The 23,393-nt window shown below is 43.7% G+C and overlaps 1 protein-coding gene across 1 annotated transcript in view; it reads left to right on the top strand.

The window, feature by feature from the left end:
* Positions 1-23,393, top strand: part of DEPTOR (DEP domain containing MTOR interacting protein) — a 181,657-nt gene that overhangs the window by 129,597 nt on the left and 28,667 nt on the right. Inside the window, exon 8 of the mRNA XM_064384547.1 lies at positions 2,236-2,340. Within this exon, the coding sequence (XP_064240617.1) occupies positions 2,236-2,340 (105 nt within the window). The remainder of the gene's footprint in view (positions 1-2,235; positions 2,341-23,393) is intronic.

A 23,393-nucleotide genomic window follows, 5' to 3' on the forward strand; every position in this document is an offset into this window, starting at 1 on the left:
GAAAAGAAAAGAGAAGGGAAGAGAAGAGAAGAGAAAAAAAAAAGATTTCCATTATGCACTTATTCTAATTTAATTGCAAATTTTAAGATTGGCATCATTTGCACTTCCATTTGCCTCAAAATCTAATAATTTCAGATTTTATTTCCCACCATTAGTAATTTAAGTTATTAGAATTTTAAGGGAAATGAAGTGAAAATGATGCCAGTAATCCCTTCTGCATCATAATTCTAGAAATTATTTAAAACATTAAGGGAGTGTGAAGGTACAGAAAGGAAAATGTGGGCTAAATCGTTCTACTGTAGGCATGGCGCTCTGACAATGTGAGCACGCCTTGAGGTACCCAAGCCTCTGACTTGTTGTGAGCAGCTCCGACCGCCCGCCCCTTCTTGGAGGTCCTTTAGGTTCCTTCTGCCTGCATTGGAATTCTTCAAACAGAATGAAGGTGCTCGTATCAGCATCAGGACACTCACTCCCCTTCCCACGTCTCCTGTCAATCTCGTCAAGTCCATGTTATCACCTCTTCAAAGCACTTCTCCTCCTTCATCTTCTAACTTTAGTGGCATTGCGAGGCTGGAGGGTGGAATTCTATCCACACTCAGTCATGCTAAAAACATTTGCTGAGGGCTACTTCACATTCTGACTGCTGAGGAGTTAGTAGGAGAAAGGCACTGATAACATGTCTGTACCGGGGAAAAGACAAACTGTACCTTCAGAAGTGAAATTGAGTATAATGTACAAATAACAGCAAACTGTAAAGTCATGGAAGCGCCTGAAAATCTTGAACGTTTCCACAAAAATTTTCATTTGCCTCCCTGTTTTTCCTCAGTTTCCAGCATTCAAGAGACAGTAGATTGTATTTTGAAAGTATTTATTTTTGATTTATTATTATTATTTTTGAGATGGACTTTTGCTCTTGTTGTCCGGGCTGGAGTGCAATGGTGCAATCTTGGTTCACCGTAACCTCTACCTCCTGCGTTCAAGTGATTCTCCTGCCTCAGCCTCCCGAGTAGCTGGGATTACAGGCATATACCACCACAACTGGCTAATTTTGTATTTTTAGTAGAGACAAAGTTTCACCATGTTGGTCAGGCTGGTCTTGAACTCCCAACCTCAGGTGATCCACACATCTCAGCCTCCCAAAGTGCTGGGATTACAGGAATAAGCCATCACACCCCACCCCTAATTTTTGATTTTTAATTTAAATACCAACATTGTTAGTAATTGGTTATGAGTGTATTTCAGCTATGTTTTGGCTGGGCTATGTGTGAAAGACATGGCTAGGAGCTGTCCAGCGAATGAAACTGCCAGCTCTAATAATGATTTCTATAGAAAAGGCCTGCTCTAATTCCAAACAACTTTTGGGTTAGAGTCTAAGCTCATTGTGAACTTTACATACTTCTTCATTTATCCCCCTTGGTGGAGAATATTGTGTTTTAAGAAAGCCAAGTCTAGGCTGGGAGTGGTGGCTCACGCCTGTAATCCCAGCACTTTGGGAGGCTGAGGCGGGCGGATCACCTGACCTCAGGAGTTCGAGACCAGCCTGACCATCATGGGAAAACCCTGTCTCTACTAAAAACACACAAAATTAGCCAGACATGGTGTTGCGTGCCTGTAATCCAGTTATTCGGGAGGCTGAGGCAGGAGAATCACTTGAACCCCACGAGGTGGAGGTTGCAGTGAGCTGAGATTGCACCACTGCACTCCAGCCTGGGTGACAGAACGAGACTCTGTCTCAAAAAAAAAAAAAGCCAAATCTCTTTATTTCCCACCATTAGTAATTTAAATAATTATGCGAGACTTCAATTACATTGCAGAGTCGAGAGTGTGTCATTTGGATATTGGGGAAAAGAACAAACTTACAGTAGAAATTGTTATCTGGAGAGACATTTCAACCGTGTTAAGACTTTTCATAAACCTTCTGCTGGAGTCTGACATTAAATTGTGTAACAGCCTAAGAAAGAGAAAATATTCCAGTTGTTTACTGAATCATGCCTTCACGGGAGCGTCTTCTTTCTGCGAAACAGGTTATATATATACACACAACCACATTTTCTACAGGGAGATGCCTGTGTTTGTGATAGAAGCAGTGTTCCAATCCCCTGGCAGGGAAGAAAGAAACGGAAGAAGATATGTCACAGTGCACACTTAATCCTGGGCTGGTTTTCTCTCTCTCAGAAGAATAAGAAAATTGCCGGAGACAGTCGGCTGCTTGCTAATTGTGGTTTTCCTCTCTAGATTGTTGGTGACGCGGTTGGCTGGGGTTTTGTGGTGCGAGGAAGTAAGCCATGCCACATCCAGGCTGTCGACCCCAGTGGCCCTGCAGCCGCAGCAGGAATGAAGGTACTAATGGTTCTTTCTCACCCTCTTTTATATCTGTCCTGGGTTCTTCATGCCAAGTTGGCCATGATTCTTACTAGAGACCTAAACTTGTCTTATTTTGTGTCTTTTTCTGTTTCTGCCCTCTCTTTCTTGTTCTTCAAAGTCTTTAACCTTTCCCTGGGTCTTCTCTCTCTTCCAATGAACATTTGGAAGTGTCTAGCCGGACACGGTGGCTCACACCTGTAATCCCAGCATTTTCAGAGGCCAAGGCAGGCAAATCACTTGAGGTCAGGAGTTCAAGACCAGCGTGGCCAACATAGCGAAACCCTGTCTCTACTAGAAATATAAAAATTAGCCAGTTGTGGTGGCGCGCACCTGTAATCCCAGCTACTCAGGAGGCTGAGGCAGGAGAATAGCTTGAACCCAGGAGGCGGAGGTTGCAGTGAGCCAAGGTCGTGACACTGCACTCCAGGCTGGGTGACGAAGCTGAGACTCTGTCTCAAAAACAACAGCAGCAACAAGAAAAACATTTAGCAGTGTCTAAATACCACTAGCTTAATTTCATTATTTGGTGCCATGTGTACTTTTTCTCCCTAAGTGTTTTGGTTTTATTTTTGTCCAATTTCCTTTACCCTTTCTGAATGGGGTTAAAATGAAGCCAAGCACATATGATATAGCAACCAGGAGAGCAACTTTCCTACTTCCCTGGTGTTTGGAGGTTTTCTCCAAACCTCCCCTGGTGCTCCACATGTTCCCCCTCAACGAATATTGAGTTTGAAAAATTATATATTTCATTTTCCTTCAATCTTTGTGTAATCACATGGTAAAACCCAATCTCTACTAAAGATATGAAAAATTAGCCAGGCGTGGTGGCTCACTCCTGTAATCCCAGCTACTTGGGAGGCTGAGGCAGGAGAATTGATTGAACCCGGGAGGCAGAGGTTGCAGTGGGCTGAGATTGTTGCGCCACTGTACCCCAACCTGGGCATCAGAGCAAGAAAGACTGTCTCAAAAAAAAAAAAGAAAAAAGACGCATATACCGTCAAGAAAATTTGGAAAATATATACAAGCAGGAAAAATATTAAAATTACTTCTAATCTTCCCTAACTCAGACTACTGTTAACATTTTTAAAGCAGCTTTATTGATGTGTAATTGGCATCCTATAAAGCGTAGCCATTAACATTTTGATTTATATTCTTCTAGACTTCTTGTGTGTATATAGCTGTTATGTACATTGTTTTTATTTATATAGAAATACACTATACAAGGATGTTGAGGTTTTCTGCTTTGAAATACCTTTATATAGCACAGCTTTGTTGTATTGTCTGAAATGTTTCACAAGAGGATATTTGTCTTGATTTTCTGAAACCATAAGAGGATGCAGAAGGCTTAAAAGCTAAAGATCTTTTCCCTGTTCATTTATTCAATATTTTCATCCTCTTCCATCGGCCTTTTCCTAGAGCAGCAATAAGCGTGATTGGGATCTCCGCTGCTCTGATTTCCAGCATGAGTGCTCTGGCATTGGTTTGCATGCTGGAAAAAATAAGTGGGCAACAGAAAATGGCTCAAGGAAGCAAAGAGCACTTTGACTGCCTGCCCACATAATCAGCGCTGGTAGGATTAGAGACTGCCTCTGCCTTTTGATTTGAAGACCTCACTCCTATCGGGGAGGCAGAGGCTCCAGGGTCTTGTGCTCTGGGGCAGCCGTGGAAACCCTGCTGGCTAAGGCGGTACCTGGCAGAGCCTTTCTACCTTCCCAGGCCTGCAGTGGGCACAGCACCAAGGCAACTTGGAGTAGGAATGTTGGCCAGGGTCATAAAAAAGCAAGCACTTGCATCCATGCTGAGGCTGACTTTTTCATTTTCTAATGGAACTCTTGGCTGGGGAAGGGTTTTATATTTATTTCCACAATAAAAAGTACCTAGTATAAATTTTTTTTGGCACTATGCTTCAGTTCTGAGTGTGCACTCACTCGCATGATGCTTTGGCTTAAAGCGCATTTCTTTTGAGGAAAGCAATGAAGGTATTTACATCACAACTAAAGACCTTGTTTTGCTTAGCCGCGTATACAGTGAAATTAATTGATTTTAGTTTATCTTTGTTGATGTACATACGTAACTATTCTGGGTATCATTAACTGATTAACTCTTTAATGTATATACCCTGATCGATGTTTTACCTAATATATTTTTTCAATTTCATAAGCTAATACTTCATATGGTTTGTATGTTTAGTTTCTTCAGAGGTATTCAGTGGTTTTCTTATGTTACAGAGCTTCACAGAGTTCATTAGAGCACTCTTTCCATCAACGTATTATTACATAGCTCTCTGGTCCAGCAAAACATCTGTTCTGAGGTTCTGTGATCAAAGCAGTTTTAAACTGCCACGTACTTCACCCCATCTTAGAAATTCACAGAGCACATTAGCATATTAAAAATTCTGACAAATCTGGCAGGAGGAAAAAAGCTGGTTTAAATTGTTTAGCATAACATTTTATCATTTAAAAGAAACATACAAAGGAATCTTTATCAGTGTTGTTGGTAAGATATAGCCCTAAAACTCTTCTAAGAAGATGCTTTTGGCCAAACTGCAAGAGAATTAATATAACATCATGCATCACTTAACAACAGGGTTATGTTCTGTGAAATGAGTTTTAAGGCGATTTTGTCATTGTGTGACCATCATGGAGTGTACTTGCACAAACCTGGGTGTTACAGCCTACCTGTACAGCATGTTACTGTACTAAATACTGTAGGCCATTGTAACACAATGGTATTTGTGTATCTTATTTATTTAATTTTTTTATAGAGATGGGGTTTCAACATGTTGGCCAGGATGGTCTCAATCTCCTGACCTCGTGATCTGCACACCTCGGCCTCTCAAAGTGCTGGGATTACAGGTGTGAGCCACCATGCCCAGCTGTGTATCTAAACATAGGAAAAGTAATGAATTGAGCTGTAATGTTATGACAACTATGATGTCACCGGGCAATGGGAATTTTTTAGCTCCATTACAATCTTATAAGATGATGAGGGGCTGGGCGCAGTGGCTCATGCCTGTAATTCCAGCACTTTGGGAGGCCTAGTTGGACAGATCACCTGAGGTCAGGAGGTCCGTACCTACCTGGCCAACATGCTAAAACCCAGTCTCTACTAAAAATAGAAAAATTAGTCAGACATGCTGGTGGGTGCCTGTAGTCCCAGCTACTTGAGAGGCTGAGGCAGGAGAATTGCTTGAACCTGGGAGGCGGAGGTTGCAGTGAGCCAAGATCGTGCCATTGCACTCCAGCCTGGGTATCAAGAGGGAAATCCCATCTCAGAAAAAAAAAAAAAAAGAAAAGATGATGGGACCACCATCATATATGCAATTTGTAGTTGACTGAAAACGTCCTTATGCAGTGCATGACTATACAGAAATATGTATTTTTAGTATTATGGTTTGTTGGTTAAATTAAAACAATAGCAAATACCATGTCCTGCACTAGAGTTTGGCTGTTTATATTTATTTGAAATCATTTTGTACATTATTTTCTTACCTAAAATACTGAATAAATTATCTTCTATTATACCATTTGTCATAATTTCACTTAAAAACAAGCCATTTGTTGCCGGGCACGGTGGCTCACGCCTGTAATCCTAGCAGCCGAGGCGGGTGGATCATGAGGTCAAGAGATCGAGACCATCCTGGTCAACATGGTGAAACCCCGTCTCTACTAAAAATACAAAAAATTAACTGGGCATGGTGGCGTGTGCCTGTAATCCCAGCTACTCAGGAGGCTGAGGCAGGAGAATTGCCTGAACCCAGGAGGCGGAGGTTGCAGTGAGCCGAGATCGCACCATTGCACTCCAGCCTGGGTAACAAGAGCAAAACTCCACCTCACAAAACAAAACAAAACAAAACAAAAAACAAGCCATTTGTATGATCTAATCATAAAGGCTTATTCCCACCAACCTGTCATCACTGCTATCTTCAACTTGGAAAACTGCAGAGTCCTCAAGAGGTGTGTAGTCCTCAAGAGGGTCCTGGGGTGCCCTGTGGGAAGGATCTACCCACTTGGGCACTGATTCACCTGCTAGGTCTGAGTGGTGGAAATTATCCAATAGATGCCTCCTTTTGGCATCTCTGACTGTCCAGAGCTGACCCAGGATGGTGTAAAGTACCCCGGTGTCCCTTCCTGCACTGAATGTCGGGCTCTCCCTGTAGTCACGGTTCTCATTTTCCCCGGGTTTTGAATGGGGACAGGGCCCTGTATCTCAGCATTTGTGGCTACTTCATCCAGTGAGATTGTTATACTTTTGCTATAGCTACTTTTTTTTTTTTTTTTTGAGATGGCGTTTCACTCTTGTTGCCTAGTTTATAGTGCGGTGGCATGATCTCAGCTCACTGCAACCTCCACCTCCCAGGTTCAAGTGATTCTCCTGCCTCAGCCTCCCTAGTAGCTGGGATTACAGGCATGTGCCACCATGCCTGGCTAATTTTGTGTATTTTTAGTAGAGATGGGATTTCATCACGTTGGCCAGGCTTGACCCAGCATCTTTGAATTTGGAGTTATTCTTATTTTGAAAGTTCTTTTACTTAAAAAAATAAAATCTGCAAACCTCATGCTTGGAGGACTTTTGTTTGGCACTACAATTCTAGAGGGGAGCATGAAATATGGAAATCATCAAAAGTGTGGTCAACTCATGCAATGCATTTACATCCAGAAGTTGTTTCCTGCATTTTTTCCTTTGATGACTTTTCACTCATCCTTGAAGAATTTTCTATCCAGGGCTTCTGGTTTCCTTTCAGTGCAAAGGGGAAAGGAGCAAACAAGAGAAGGAACTGTCTCTTCTATGTACTTGACCCTGTACCACGCGAGGCCCTTTCTCTCCAGGAGCTCATGTAATGTCAGCATCCAAATACTCATTTCCCGGAGGGAGAGATCATTCCAGGAGGAGAAATTCTGTCTCTTATCTCTTTGCTGCTACTTTGAAAGGGAAGTCAGTTCCTTCCTCAAGCTATATTTTTTCTTTTTTTTAGACGGAGTCTCACTCTGTCGCCCAGGCTGGAGTGCAGTGGTGTGATCTTGGCTCACTGCAACCTTTACTTCCCTGGTTCAAGTGATTCTTCTACTTGAGCGTCCTGAGTAGCTGGGACTACAGGCATGTGCCACCACGCCCCATTTTGTATGTTTAGTAGAGACGGGGTTTCGCTATGTGGCCAGGCTTGTCTCAAACTCCTGACCTTAAGTGATCTGCCAAAGCCACCACACCCAACCCCCAAGCTATTCTGTACGTTACAGTCTAATGAATATTGTGAAACGTTGGCTTCCTGTCACAACCTTGAATGATATAATCTTTTTTTTAAATCACATCAAGTCTAAACCCATTTCTGGACCACACTATCCATGATAACGTTATTTTACATGATCCTCTAGAAGATATTCTCTGCTCTAGTCCGGGAGAATATTTACATTTCAGGAATACATCATGATTATACCTATGTCTGCCTCTCCAGAAAATCTAATTAAGTGACTCAGACCCTCAAAATACTCTAATGGCTCTCCATTACAATGAGAATAAACTGAGATGTTTTCTGTGGCCTACAAAGTCTGTAATCCGGGCCCTACTTATCACGCCTTTGTCTCCTTCCCTGGCCTTCTCTCTGTCCCAGAAACTGGGTTTGCTCCTGCCTAGGGTTGAATGCTGGTTCCATTGTTGTCCTTCAAGTCTCAGATTAAATGTTAATTTTTTAGAGAAAACTTCCTTGAATACCCTGTGATATTCCTTCTGTTTTACTCCAATTACGTCTCCTCATATCACCACGTGGTTTTAGTCATTTTAAGCTGCTACATAGAATTGATGGCTTAAATGACAAACATTTGTTTGGGAAGTCCAAGATGGAGATGCTGGCAGACCTGGTGTTTGGTGAGGGTCTGCTTTCCGGTTTGCAGATGGTCATCTCACTGTGTGCCAACAGGATGATACGGCTCCAATGAGTGGAGGAAACCAGGTTCTGTATCTTGAATCGAATTGGAAAAAACAACACGGACACACATGCAGTAGTTTTAAGGAGTGGAGAGTTTAATAGGCAAGAGAGATGGGAGAAGGCAAAAGATGGAAGCTCCCCCGTGCAGAGACAGAGGCAGGAGGGCTCCAAAGCTGAAAGAGGAGATATCAGGTGCCATGAATACCAGCCAGTTTTATGAGTAGGCTGGAGGAGGTGGTGCCTGATACGCATAGGGCTCAGGGGATTGGTTTGACCAGGCATGTTATTCACATCACCTGAAAAAGCTGGCCCTCCCACCCGAGCCTTTTAATATGCAAATACAGGGCGACATGATGTTCTACACATGTGGGGATATGTGGGGCGGCCATGTTGCCAGGAACATGTGGAGCAAGGGCAAGAAGTAGGGGAATCACCATGTTTGGATGGACCCAATTTCTAAGGGCTGGCATCTGCATATCAAAGGTTGCTGACCTGGTTCTAAGAACTGCTTTAAAAATGAAAACTTCCCAAGGACCCCTTTTCCTCACTATCTGCCTAAAATAATAACTCCTACAACAATGATATAGTAACAGAGAGCAAGAGCAAGTTCTCTCTAGTCTCTGCTTAATAAAGGCACTAATCCCATTCATCAGGGCTCAACCTAATTACCTCCCAAGTGCCCACCTTCTAATACCGTCACATTAGGGGTTAGAATTTCAAGGTATGCATTTTTTTGTTTGTTTGTTTTGAGATGGAGTTTCGCTCTTGTTGCCCGGGCTGGGGTGCAATGGCCTGATCTCGGCTCACTGCAACCTCCGCCTCCTGAGTTCAAGTGATTCTCCTGCCTCAGTTTCCCAAGTAGCTGGGATTACAGGTGTGCACCAACACTCCTGGCTAAATTTTTGTATTTTTATTAGAGATGGGGTTTCTCAGTGTTGGTCAGGCTGGTCTTAAACTCCTGACCTCAAGTGATCCACCTGTCCCAGCCTCCTAAGTGCTGGGATTACAGGTGTGAGTGACCACACCCGGACTATGGAATTTTTTTTTTTAAAGAAAGTGTTTCCCTTTGTGACCCAGGCTGGAGTGCAGTGGTGTGAACAGGGCTCACTGTAGCCTCCACCCCCTGGGCTCAAGCAATCCTCCTGTTAGCCTTCCAAGTAGCTGGGACCACCGGCACATCATGCCACCATCTCTGGCTAATTTCTGTACTTTTTGTAGAGATGGGATTTCGCCATGTTGCCTAGGTTGGTCTCGAACTCCTGAGCTCAAACAAGTGATCCGCCCACCTCGGATACTAAAGTGTTGAGATCATAGGCTTAAGCCATCATGCCCAGCCTCAATGTATGAATTTTGGGCATACACAAATGTTCAGTCTGTAACACCTGTCTTATTGTCTCCATCATATTTTTTAGAATCTGATCATATGTATTTATATGTTAATTGTCCATCTGTTTTCAATAGCTGTTTAAATGTAGAGCCCTTGTCTGTCTTAACTACTATATTCTCAATACCTAGCACAATTCTTGGCATTTAGTAAGTGCTGGAAGCAGATTATTAAATGATTCAACGAACTAATAGTTTCAAAGAAAGGCTAAGGGAATACACCTAGTGACCACCAGCATTGTATCCCAGGATCTCTTACTGTTCTAACAACTGCCAAAGGTGGGTGGGTAGTGTTCTCCTTACTTTACTAATGAGGAAACTGAGACCCAGTTTATCCTTTTCCCAAGGTCATCCAGCTTGTAAATATGGGAGTTAGATTTCTCTGCCCCCAACACTCACATACTTCCTATTGCATTATTTCAAAAAACGCAAACCCATGAGGTGGAGCCCAATAAATGACATATTCTATTAAGACCTGAAACCACTGGCAAACTGCTCATGGATTCGTGACCTTTCACGTCTTTCGGAGAGAGAATTTGTATTCTTGTTGGGAGTGATCACGTGTTCACCTGGGTTGGCTTGAAGAAGATCAAGTAAATAATTTTCATTCTTGGCATCAGCGCCTCACTGAGGTCAGGACTAGATCTTGCGGGGTCATCCAAGTGAAAAATCCCGAATCCTCACTTGCAGTAGTTTGATCAAACACTTGTCAGAGCAAAGCATTCAGCCTTCAAACTCTGAAGGAATTTGAGCCCTGCTTACAAATCAGGAACAAAAGATAACCTTGCTGTTTTCTGGAAAGTTTATTTTTTTTTATGGGAATAATTAAATCCTGTGAGAAACAGTGTTCAAGTTTTCATGCTTCCCTGTGCCAAGTCTCAGAGGGATTTCAAGCCTCCCGGCTTCTTTTCTGGTTTCCTGCCGTGATGAATTGATGGATGTGGACTTAACGGGGCCTTTTTTTTCCCTCTGTTTATCTACTTCTTTGCATATTTACATAGAAACAGAACCATCTGAGTCAGAATAAAGAATTAGTGGCCATGATGTCCTTTTCTGTCCTCTTTCAAAAATTCTTATTTTTCATAGCAAGGAAAAAAATAACAAAATCCTGTTTTGGTCTTTCTCTCTGATGGCAACGTAACTGTCTATTTCATGGAATTTTCCCCCTGAACCAAGAGAGGCCAGGTTCCTAATTAATTTGGCCAAGATAGTTTGGGCACTGAAGAAGTAAATTGTGGAATGATTATCCACACAATTGAGAAAATGCCTTCTGTGATATATATATTTTTAAATTTTCCTAAGACATAGATCTTGAGGTGATGTTTTAAAAATATGTAGTTACAGCCAGACATGGTGATTCATGCCTGTAATCCCAGCACTTTGGGAGGCCGAGGCGGCTGGATCACCTGAGGTCAGGAGTTCGAGACCAGCCTGACCAACAAGGTGAAACCCTGTCTGTACTAAAAATACAAAAAATTAACTGGGCATGATGGTAGGCACCTGTAGTCCCAGCTACTCAGGATGCTGAGGCAGGAGAATTGCCTGAACCCGGGAGGCAGAGGTTGAAGCAAGCTAAGATTGTGCCACTGCACTCTAGCTTGGGCAACAGAGCCGAGACTCTGTCTCAAAAAAAAAAAAAAAAAAATGTAGTTCCTTTCCAGTGGAGTTCAGGAGAGTCATATGGGATAGACAGCATTGTGTTGTATGCAGTGCTGTGCCTCACTTTTGCAGAGTGTAGCTTCTCAGTTAACAAAAAGTGAAAGGGTCAGTGTACCACTGCTCACCATTGGGTGCGACTGGGAGGAGAAAGATGACTACTTTGCTGGGAAGTGGTGGCCTGAGAGGGCGGATTCTCAGGGCCTTGGCACAGAGCGCTTTTCAGCTCTGTGTCCTTCCTTTGCAGGGATTCTTCTGTGCTGGGCTCTGATGGCCTCAGCAATACAGCGGTAACAGTGCACAGCTCCTTGTTCGGTCCCTGTTCACTGACCACTACCATGAGCTAGGCATTATTAACATAATGGGATTTATAGCCTAGACAGGAAGAAAGACTTTTTAAAAATGCACAGCTTTTGGCCAGTTGCGGTGGCTCACACCTGTAATTTCAGCACTTTGGGAGACCGAGGAGGGCGGATCACCTGAGGTCAGGAGTTTGACACCAGCCTGGCCAACATGGTGAAACTCCATCTCTAAAAATAAAATAATAAAATAAAATAAAATGCATACCTTCTAAGTGTATAGATTGGTAAGTCTGTCAGATGTGCACACTGGTGTCACTCTCAATCAGAGCACAGAACATATCTGTCCCTCCAGAGACCCCCTTGTGCCTCTTTCAAGTCAGCCTCTTTCGCCAGAGGCAACCACTGATGTGATCCTGTCACTAGAAGTTAGTTTAGGCTCTTAGAGTCAGACAGAGTCTTGGCTCCACGCCTCATGCCCATGTAACTTTTGGCAAATTGTCTCATTTCTCTGGGTTTCCTTCTCATCTGTGAACTAGGGATATGTGTGGTGTCTTCCTCATGGGGTTGGTGAGGGATTCAAGGACCTAATGTATGCAGGGCCCGTCAGGCAGCTCAGCCATGAGGGGTTCCTCCCGCCTTCGCCGCAGTCTGGATACACGGGCACATCCAGCTTGTGAAATTAATCTGGCCAGGCTCGGTGGCTCACAGCCTCGGTGGCTCCAGCACTTTGGGAGGCCGAGGCGGGCCTCGGATCATGAAGTCAGGCGTTCAAGACCAGCCTGACCAACATGATGAAAACCCATCTCTACTAAAAATACAAAAATTAGCTGGGTATGGTGGTGTGTGCTTGTAATCACAGCTTCTCAGGAGGCTGAGGCAGGAGAATCACTTTACCCGGGAGGCAGAGGTTGCGCTGAGCCGAGATCATGCCACTGAACTCCAGTCTGGGCGACAGAGCGAGACTCCATCAGAAAGAAAGAAAGAGAGAAACGGAAAAAGAAGAGAAAGAGAAAAAGAGAGGAGGGAAGGAAGGAAGGAAAGAAAGAAGGAAGGAAGGAAGGAAGGAAGGAAGGAAGGAAGGAAGGAAGGAAGAAGGCAGGCAGGCAGGCAGGCAGGCAAGCTGAATAATTCTTCAGACTTGGAAATATGTCTTGAGTTCTCTGAGGTTCAGCTTTCCCAGATCGAGTTGCCCTCTGCCCTGTCACCCTAGAATCCTGTTCACTTCTCCCATGTCCCCCATATTCCTTTCCTGTTCCTAACCTCATCTAAGTCACTGCCACACAGCTCATTACTGAGGACTAAGGTCCTTTCTGACTGATTTCATCGGATTTCACCTTCACCCTGGTATCCCCCATCACCAGTACTGCATGTTCCCCCACTTTCAGAAATCTCCAGAAGCATCTCTTACCTCTCCTGCCAGTCCTCATTTTTTTTGTTATTTTATTATTATTGTTGTTATTATTTTTGAAACAGAATCTCTCTGTCACCCAGGCTGGAGTGCAGTGGCATGATCTTAGCTCACTACAACCTCTGCCTCCCGGGTTCAAGCAATTCTTCTTCCTCAGCCCCCCAAATAGCAGCTGGGACTACAGGTGTACGCCACCATGCCCAGCTAATCTTTGCATTTTTAGTAGAGACAGGGTTTCACCATATTGGTCAGGCTGCTCTCGAACTTCTGACCTCAAATGATTCCCTCGCCTCAGCCTCCCAAAGTGCTGGGATTACAGGCGTGAGCCACCGCACTTGGCTTGTTTTGTTTTTTGAGACAGGGTCTCACTTTGTCACTTAGACTGGAGTGCAGTGGTGCAAACATGGTTCATTGCAGCCTCCACCTTTTGGGCTCAAGTGATCCTCCCACCTCAGCCTCCCAAGTAGCTGGGACTACAGGTGTGAGCCATCACACCCAGCCTCCTTCTCATTCTTTTCATCTGACCCATCACACTCCCTTTGTCTTATGGCCCATGTTTGTGTTCACCTAGGACTTGAGTTTCTAGTTTGTGACTGGCAGGAGGGACCCTGCCAAAGAGCCCTGGCTTTAAGTGTCAGACATGGGGGTGTTGAGTCTTAGCTTCACCACTTCTATAGGACCAAAAATAATTACTTAAACCAATCTAAGCCTTAAATTATTCACCTTTAAAGTGTGCTGCCTGGGCGTGGTGGTTCACGCCTGTAATCCCAGCACTTTGGGAGGCCAAGGTGGGCGGATTACTGGAGGTCAGGAGTTTGAGACCAGCCTGGCCAACGTGGCAAAACCCCGTCGCTACTAAAAATACAAAAATTAGCTGGGCGTGGTGGCAGGTGCCTGTAGTCCGAGCTACTCGGGAGGCTGAGGCAGGAGAATCACTTGAACCTAGGAGGCGGAGGTTGCAGTGAGCCGAGAGCACACCATTGCATTCCAGCCTGGGTGACAGAGCAAGACTCTGTCATAAAATAAAATAAAATAGGCTGATAATAGTCATGATTAAATGGAATATGTGTCCTAGCCTCATAGCTGGTTCGTAATCAACAATAAGTATTTCTGGGTGTTATTTATTATATTACTTATTTAAATAACTGCATTACTCAGAGTCTTCTGGCTGATTGTTGCTTAAATATGTTTATATTTACAAACAAAACACAAAGTAACAGAACAGTTGCTGAAAGGGGATAACAGAGGGAGAGGGTCTGTGTAATCACGTTTCCGAAATGTTGCAGTATGCTATTCCAATTCTTTCTAGTCTTAGAAAAGCTGAGTCTAGGTTTCCCTTTTTTTTTTTTTAAAGACAGGGTTTCATCATGTTGATCAGGCTGGTCTTGAACTCCTGACCTCAGGTGATCCGCCCACCTTGGCCTCCAAAGTGCTTGGATTACAGGCGTGAACCACCACGCCCGGCCAAGGTTTCCCATTTTTAAATAGCAATAATAATTGCTTCATGGCATACTCATGAGGATAAATAAAAAAGTGTGTATGAGGTGTCAAGCCCATGCCCATCATGCGGTGGATATTCACTGAACACCGTTTACTATAGTTCATCAAATACAAGGCATGGATTGTGGCCTGATGTGGTGGCTCAGGTGGGAGGATCACCTGAAGCCAGGAGTTTGACCACCAACCTGAGCAACATAGCAAGACATCATCTCTACAAAAAAAGTTAGCCAGTCTCAGTGGCATGAAGTCAGCCACTACTGGCATGTAGTAGTCCCAGCTACTTGGGAGGCTGAAGCAGGAGGATCACTTGAGCACAGGAGTTCAAACTTACAGTGAACTGTGATCCTGCTAGCACTCCAGCCTGCTAGCACTCCAGCCTGGGTGACAGAGCGAGACCCCATCTAAAAGAAAAAAAGATGGCTGGGTGCAGTGGCTTGCCCCTGTAATCCCAGAACTTTGGGAGGCTGAGGTGGGTGGATCACGAGGTCAGGAGATCGCGACCATCCTGGTTAACACAGTGAAACCCCGTCTCTACGAAAAATACAAAAAATTAGCTGGGCGTGGTGGCATGCACCTGTAATCCCAGCTACTCAGGAGGCTGAGGCAAAAGAATCACTTGAACCTGGGAGGTGGAGGTTGCTTGCAGTGAGCAGACATTGCGCCCCTACACTCCAGCCTGGGTGACAGAACAAGACTACGACTCAAAAAAAAAAAAAAAAAAGATGCATGGATTGTGGATTGTAAGATATGGCCTAATTTCAGAGTTGCTAAAATGTGCATCTCAAAATCAGCAAATGCTGGTTATTACAATTTCAAGCCCCACTGACTACTACATTCCTATCAGTGGGTTCATTTTGCTAATTGCAAAGTTTGTTTAACATTTTCTTGAACTAAACATTTTTATTCACACCAGTAGGAAAAGTTCTCCTTCCAAAGCAAATAAATGGAAAGCTTTTTTTTAACATTTTGGTACAAGCCTGTGCTGCTCCTAAATTGATCTGCAGTGGGTTTTAACTCTGGCTTCTAACTCTTTGGGATGAATCCTTAGAGACAGGAAGAAGGGCCACTTCTAAGAAAGGGGTAGTCTTGAGGCCCCTAAAGCCTCAACAGAAGCTTAGGCGGTTACGGTGTTTTTCCAGGTCACACCCAAATAACTAGTGTGAGGCCATGTCTGTCACCCCTTTGGCGGACTCCTCAAAGTCAGATAAATCCTTAAAGTGCCCTGACTTGTTGTTTTTCAATTTATTTAATCTATTTTAATTTTTTTTTTTTTCTGGAGATGGAGTCTCCCTGTGTTGCCCGGGCTCATCTTGAACTTCTGGGGTCAAGCAATCCTCCTGCCTTGGCCTTCCAAAGTGCTAGGATTGCAGGCAAGAGCCTCTGCACTCAGCCCAAAACTACCCCTACTTGTAAAGGCAGGGACTACCCTTGACTGACCTGTACCTGGAAGAGATTCAAAACTGACCCAACCCAAGCTAGACATCTTTTTTCAAAGATGTATTCTTAAATTTCTCCATGACAGTATCAGTCAGTTAGGAATGCTGTAATAAACCACAGGCTGGATGGCTTAATCAACAGATTCATTTGCTCACAGTTCAGGAGAATGGAAGTCTGAAATCAGGAGCCAGCATGGTGAGGCGAGGGCCCTGGTGAGGGCCTTTCTCCTGACTCACAGAGGGCCGCTTTCTCACTGTGTGCCCACAGGAAGATAGAGACTGAGCTCTTTGGAGTCGTTTCTTTTTTTGGAGTCTTGCTCTGTGGCCCAGGCTGTAATGCAGTGGCACAATCTTGGCTCACTGCAACCTCTGCTTCCCGGGTTCAAGTGATTCCCCTGCCTCAGCCTTCCAAGTAGCTGGGATTACAGGCACGTGCTACCACACCAGTTAATTTTTGTATTTTTAGTAGAGATGGGGTTTCGCCATCTTGGCCAGGCTGTTTCTCTAACTCCTCACCTTAGGTGATCCGCCTGCCTCAGCCCCTCAAAGTGCTGGGATTATACGCGTGAGCCACCGTGCCCGGCCAAATTACTTTCTTATTCCACATAGAGTCACATTGGGCATTAAGACTTCAACATCTGTGTTTGGTGTGGGAGGGTACAATTCAGTCCATAGCAGTGAGCAATCCAAGTATCTTTGGAAGTAAAGATTAGACACGAGAGTGCCTTGACTACCTATATCTGCTGGAATGTCACCTAGAGAAGATTCTATATATTTTGGCAATAGATACAGTTACAATTAGCTTCACTTATGAGTGTCATAAAATCCTCCAAAACAATGATTAAGATTAGTATTTGGGTTTTTGTTTTTTTGTTTTCATGTCAAAGCCAGAAGGAAGCCAGTCAGGGCTGAGATGGGTCTCCATGGTTTCAATCACCTATTTTGTGTTTTCACTTTGCTTGGCTTCCATTCCCATTCAAGATCTAAGACTGTGGCTGGAACTGTAGTGATTAGGTTTGCATTCTAGCCATCCAGGAGGGAAGAAGGGAAGCAGAGGGCACTATCCTTTTTTAAAAGACACATCTCACTGGGCGTGGTTGCTCACACCTGAAATCCTAGCACTTTGGGAGGCGGAGGCGGGCAGATCAGGGGGTCAGGAGTTTGAGACCAGCCTGGCCAGCATGGTGAAACCCCATCTGTACTAAAAATACAAAAAATTAGCCAGGCATGGTGGCATACACCTGCAGTCCCAGCTACTTGGGAGGCTGAGGCAGGAGAATCGCTTGAGCCTGGGAGGCAGAGGTTGTGGTGAGCTGAGATTGTGCCACAGCACTCTAGCCTGGGTGACAGAGCAAAACTCCATCTCAAAAATGAATAAATAAATAAAAATGAAAGACACCTCTGGAAGTGGCACAGATGACTTCTTTTATATCCCATTAGCTAGGACATAACCACACGTGGCTGCACTTAGGTGTGAGAGAATCTGCAAAATGTAGAATTTATTCTGGATGGCTGTTAGGGGTTGGATTGGGTCCCTTAAAAAGTTACGTTGAAGTCCTAACCTCCAGTACCTCAAAATCTGACTCTCTCTGGAAAGTTGGGCCTTACAGAGGGAGTCAGGTTAAGATGAAGTCATGGGGGGCGGGGTCTAATCCTATATGACTGATGTCCTAAGAAGGGGAAATTAGACACAGGGACAGACCTACACAGAAGAAAGATCATGTAAAGACACAAAGGGGAATTGTCCATGTGACTGGAGTGGTGCGTCCACAAGCCAAGGGATGCCAACGATTGCAGGCAAACTCCAAAAGCTGGAAGACACAAGGAAGGATGCTCCCTTAGAGCCGTCAGCAGGGCATGGCCCTGATGAACCTTTGATTTCACACTTCTAGCATCGAGAATGTGAGACAAAGGAAATCTTCTGTTTTTTAAACCATCTAGTTTTTGGTACTTTGTTATTATAGTCCTAGGAAACGGACACAGTGGCCATGTGTCCAGAAGAATGATGGGGGTTCTGTTAGAAAAGGGGCGGGGCATTGGATATAGGGGAGAAACTAATAGTTTCTGTCATTGATCAGAAAAAAATGTACAGACATCCTTCAACATGTATTTACTGAGTACCGCATATAGTACACTGTGGCAGGTACTGAGGATCCAGTTGGTGAGCAAAGCTGGTGAGGTCCCTTCCCTCAGTGGGCTTCAGATCTAGTGACAAGCAGATTTTTTTTTTTAAACGGAGTCTCACTCTGTCACCAGGCTGGAGTGCAGTGGCGTGATCTCGGCTTACTGCAGCCTCCGCCTCCCTGGTTTAAGCGATTCTCCTGTCCCATCCTCCTGAGTAGCTGGGATTATAGGTGTCTGCTACCACGCCCAGCTAATTTTTGTATTTGTAGTAGAGACTGGGTTTCATTATGTTGGCCAGGATGGTCTCAATCTCTTGACCTCGTGATTTGCCCGCCTTGGCTTCCCAAAGTGTTGGGATTACAGGCGTGAGCCACTGCACCCAGCCTGACAAAACAGACAGTCATGACTTGAAAATGTTTAATTACAAGTTGTGTTAATACACACAGATTTTAATTAAATGTAATGTTTAATTACAGACTGTGATATGTGCATTTGGCAGGAATGTTACTGGGTAAAAGACAGATTCTCAAATATATATTTTTGCATATTTGGACATTTCAGTCATTTTCAGAATTTCGTGCTGAAGAGTATAAAGTCAAGTGTTGGGTCTGTCATTTTGCCTTTAGCTTCAGAGTCTCTTAATTCCACCCACCATTTTTTTTTCTGCCAGATGAAATCAAATACTGTTGGCATTCTAATTACAGCTTATGGTTCTCTAAGGAGAGCCTGTGAGAGAGAGAGAAATGATGAAAAGCCAAAATGGGAAAACATTTGTTTGGCAGAGGGTCAGATTACTGGAACAGGAATTGTGGAGCTTCAGTTGATTGAATGCTTTGTTTTGCACATTCCTGTTCCTCCTCCAGTCTCTTCCAGCTCAGTAAATATCATCACCATCCACCCAGTTACTGGGGCCAGAAACCTAGAAGTCATGCTTCCTTTTCTCTTTGCCCTCTGATTATAGATACTTTTTAAATGCTCCTCCCTTCTTCCCTCCCACCTCCCTCCTCTCCCCACCCTCTCCCCTTCCCCTATCTCTCCTCTCTCCCTCTCTCCCTCTCTCCCTCCCCCTTCTTTTCCTCCCTCCCTTCCTCCCTTCCTTCCTTCTTTCCTTCCTTGTTTCACTCTTGTTGCCCAGGCTGGAGTGCAATGGCACAATCTCAGATCTCTGCAACCTCCAACTCCCAGGTTCAAGCAATTCTCCTGCTTCAGCCTCCCGAGTAGCTGGGATTACAGACAAGAGAAACTTCACTTGGCCGAATCTTTTCTTCGTTTCCCACAATGCAGACCACAGTCATCTCTTACCAGTACGACTGTGGTTCTAACTGGTCCCCTTATGTCTACTCTTGCACCCTTATCATCCATTTCCCACCAAAGGAAATCAGGAAATGAGCCCACACTCCTGCTTGAGATCCTTCATTGGTTTCCCACTGCCTCCTTGCCTTGGCCCAAGCAGTCCTACCTGACCTGCACTCCTCCTTCCTCACCTCCATTATAGCTTTTTAGCTCCTGAAACCAGGGGTAGCTTTCTCTCCTAGGGCTTTTGAATTTTATTTTATTTTATTTTTATTTATTCATTTACTTTTTTATAGAGACGGGGTTTCACCATGTTGGCCAGGATGGTCTTGATCTCTTGACCTTGTGATCCGCCCACCTCGGCCTCCCAAAGTGCTGGGATTATAGGCGTGAGCCACTGCGCCCGACCTTTATTTTATTTTTTTGAGACTAAGTTTAGCTCTTGTTGCCCAAGCTGGAGTGCAATGTCACAATCTTGGCTCACTGCAACCTCTGCCTCCCGGGTTCAAGTGATTCTCGTGCCTCAGCCTCCCAAGTAGCTGGGATTACAGGCATGTACCACCATGCCCAGCTAATGTTTTGTATTTTTAGTAGAGACGGGTTTTACCGTGTTGGTCAGGCTGGTCTCGAACTCCTGAGCTCAGGTGATCCACCTGTCTCGGCCTCCCAAACTGCTGGGGTTACACGCGTGAGCCACCATGCCTGGCCTCTCTTAGGGCTTTTTTACTTGCTGCGTCTTCCTCCTGGAATTCTTGTTTCACGGCTTTTCACTGGGTTTATATTTTTTACACCTTAAACGTCTCCTCCTTTTTTGTTAGATGGTACTATGATCTGAATGTTTGTGTTCGCCCCCCACACCCAAACTTTTATATTACAACCCAGTCCCCAATGTGAGGTATCAGAATGGGGCCTTTGGAAAGTGCTTAGGTTTGGAGGGTGGAGCCCTCATGAATGAGATTGTAGCCTTATATGGAAGTCCCACAGAACTCCCTGGCCCTTTCCTCTATGTGAGATCACAGCTAGAATGCGCCATCTATGAAACAGAAAGTGGGCCTTCACTAGACTCCAAATGTGCTGGTGACTTGATCTTGGACTTTGCAGCCTCCAGAACTATGAGAAATAAATTTCTGTTGTTTATAAGCCCCCCAGTCTATGGTATTTTGTTATAGCAGTCTGATGAGACAGATGGAAAACTTTCACAGCATTTCTGCTCACAGCTCTCGTTGGTTAGAACTGTGTTTCGTGGTCACTTTAAGGGGGGCAGTCAACTTGAGTATTTCAGTTTTCATTTTATATGACAAAAGAAACAGAGATTGAGATGGGGTAAGGCGAATGCCACCTAGAGTATCTGCGGAGCCCCTTATTACTCTCTTTCATAATCCTTGTATATTTTTTCTTCCTGAATACATATTTCTCATCTTGCTTTTTTTTTTTTTTTTTTAAGAGATAGGGTCTTGCTCTCTCGTCCAGGCTGGACTACAGTGGCACAATCACAGCTCACTGCATTCTCAAATTCCTAGACTCAAGGGATCCTCCTGTCTCAGCCTCCCAAGTCACTGGGATTACAGGTGCATGCTATCATGCCCAGCATTTAACCCCTCTAGAGTATATTCTGTATATGTGTAGAAATAGTATCTAATTGGTTTTTCACTATATGTCCAATAAATGTGTGTTGCATGACTAAATTAATACTTCTGTGACTAGGGACAGTGTATATTCTAGTAGACACTCTCTCTGCCTTACTAGAATAAACAGGCTTGTTAAGATAGCAGATAGCTGTTGGAATTTCACTCCAACACTATAAGTACCTATAACACTACATGACATTTAAGAGGTGCTGAAACTTTTAAAAAATCAGTTGATTGAGTTGAGTTACTCATGTTTTACTATTTCTAATATATGAATTAAATTCTTAAAAGTTGATCCTCAAGGCACTATCATTGTAATCTAAGACAAATATAAAATGTACTGTAGCTGAGCAATAATAAGGTAATTATATGAAAATCCCTACCATTTTACCTGGTACTAAGTTGGTACTGATTTTTATGTTCTAAAAGAATTTGAGCATGTCAGTGAATGTCCACACAATATATTATTTCAGTCAGATACAGAGGCAGACAGCACTGAGCTTGTTTATATTATTAAAAAGGTAGTTTTCTCGTGGGATACTTTTTGGGCCCTTCTTCCTCTTTTAGTAGATTTCATGGATAACTGGTGAAAATAGTTCTAAGATATATTAAAGCAATACTTATTGAGTGATCTCGTGTGCTAGGCACCATGCTAGGTTATCTCTGTTTTATCATTTATAACAATCCTGGGACGTAGGTAGTAGCTCCATTTTTACAGATAAACAAAGTTTGGAAATCTTCCTATTATATATGAATTCAGATATGCCTAGACCCTGATCTTATGCTTTGGAATTGTTATGATACACATGTGGAACTGATTTTCTTAAGAGAAGGTGTTGGCCAAAAATACCTTTCCTATTATAGGAATTTAGCTGGTCTTTAGTTGATCTTGTGGTGACAAGCATATTACATTTGGGTTCATTCTGCACTGGCTCTTGCTGTATAGCTATATCATCTGAGAACATAATGCTGCTAGATGGTGTTTTGGAGGAGTGATAAATTCCAGGCAATAACATTTTTTTTTGTTTTTTGTTTTTGTTATTTATTTTAAAGAGACGGGGTTTCACCATGTTGGCCAGGCTGGTCTCAAACTCCTGACCTCAGGTAATCCGCCCACCTCGGCCTCCCAAAGTGCTGGGATTACAGGCGTGAGCCACCGTGCCCAGCGTTTTTTTTTTTTTTTTTTTTTTTTTTTTTTTAACATTTTTAAAACTTAAATGACTGAGCTCTAGAAACTAGAAAGAATCTGTCCTTGTCCTTGAACTTTCTGTATCTCAAGGATTTGAGCAGCCAAAATTTGTTGACCTTTAGGATGTATATGATATTCAGCATTTTAGCCTGTCTCCTGAATGAGTATTTCCTGTTGGCATGAAGTCCAAAAGCATGACCTCTAGTGTCTCGTGTTACCAAGTGTAGGTCCTGATGATGTAGTTAGAGTCAGCCTTCAGCCAAGTCTGTCCTGAGCCTCATCAGACACCTTGTTCCACTCTGGGCTTTAGTATCTGGTTTTTCTTTATTCTGTGTTTTGTTTGACACTGGTTCAAGTTCTTACTGTGACCAAGTTCCATAGTTATATCTCCCTTTGCCCTAAGAGTTCATTTTCTTCCCCATCCATCCTCCAGTCCCTATGCATAAATATTCTCTTCCACCAGTACCACTGTGGAATGAGAGGTCAGAATCTGCGAAAGACCTCCAGACTGGCAGGGACCAAGGATGTCTTGAATCCAGCGGGCCCAATCTGGGCTGATGTGAATTTGCTAGTCTTCTGAGATCACCTTCAAACTAACTTGAGGAAATGAAGGAAGCCATTGACAATGCTTAATGGCATTGGGTCAGCTTTTATTCCTGGCTCTTATCTAAGATTTTTACATTGGGTTGCTTTACACATGAAAATATATTGGGGTAAAGATAGTTTTGTCAAAAATGTGTTTAAAATCCACCCATAAATAAATATTTGTTAAGTTCCCAAAGTGGTGTTTGTTTCAGTTCTGTACCAATAATCAGAAACTTAGAACTGGAAAGATTCTTCTGGTTCTTAACATTATTTGGAGGTCATATGCTTTCTTGGGAATCCAGTAACAGCTACGGACTCTACACTCTACTCTCAGGAAAAAGGTGTGCACATGTGTGTACCACATTTGCACAATTTTTTTTTTGAGGCAAAGTCTTGTTCTGTTGCCCAGACTGAAGTGCAGTAGTGCAATCTTAGCTCACTGCAACTTCTGCCTCCCAGGTTCAAGCGATTCTCCTGCCTCAGCCTCCCAAGTAGCTGGGACAGCAGGTGCTCACCACTGTACCTGGCTAATTTTTAGTAAAGATGGGGTTTCACCATGTTGGCCAGGCTGGTCTTGAACACCTGAGCTCAGGTGATCCACC

The sequence above is a fragment of the Aotus nancymaae genome, unplaced genomic scaffold, assembly GCF_030222135.1.
Source record: "Aotus nancymaae isolate 86718 unplaced genomic scaffold, 86718_ANA_hifiasm-v0.15.2.pri h1tg000036l, whole genome shotgun sequence".
Lineage (NCBI taxonomy): Eukaryota > Metazoa > Chordata > Mammalia > Primates > Aotidae > Aotus > Aotus nancymaae.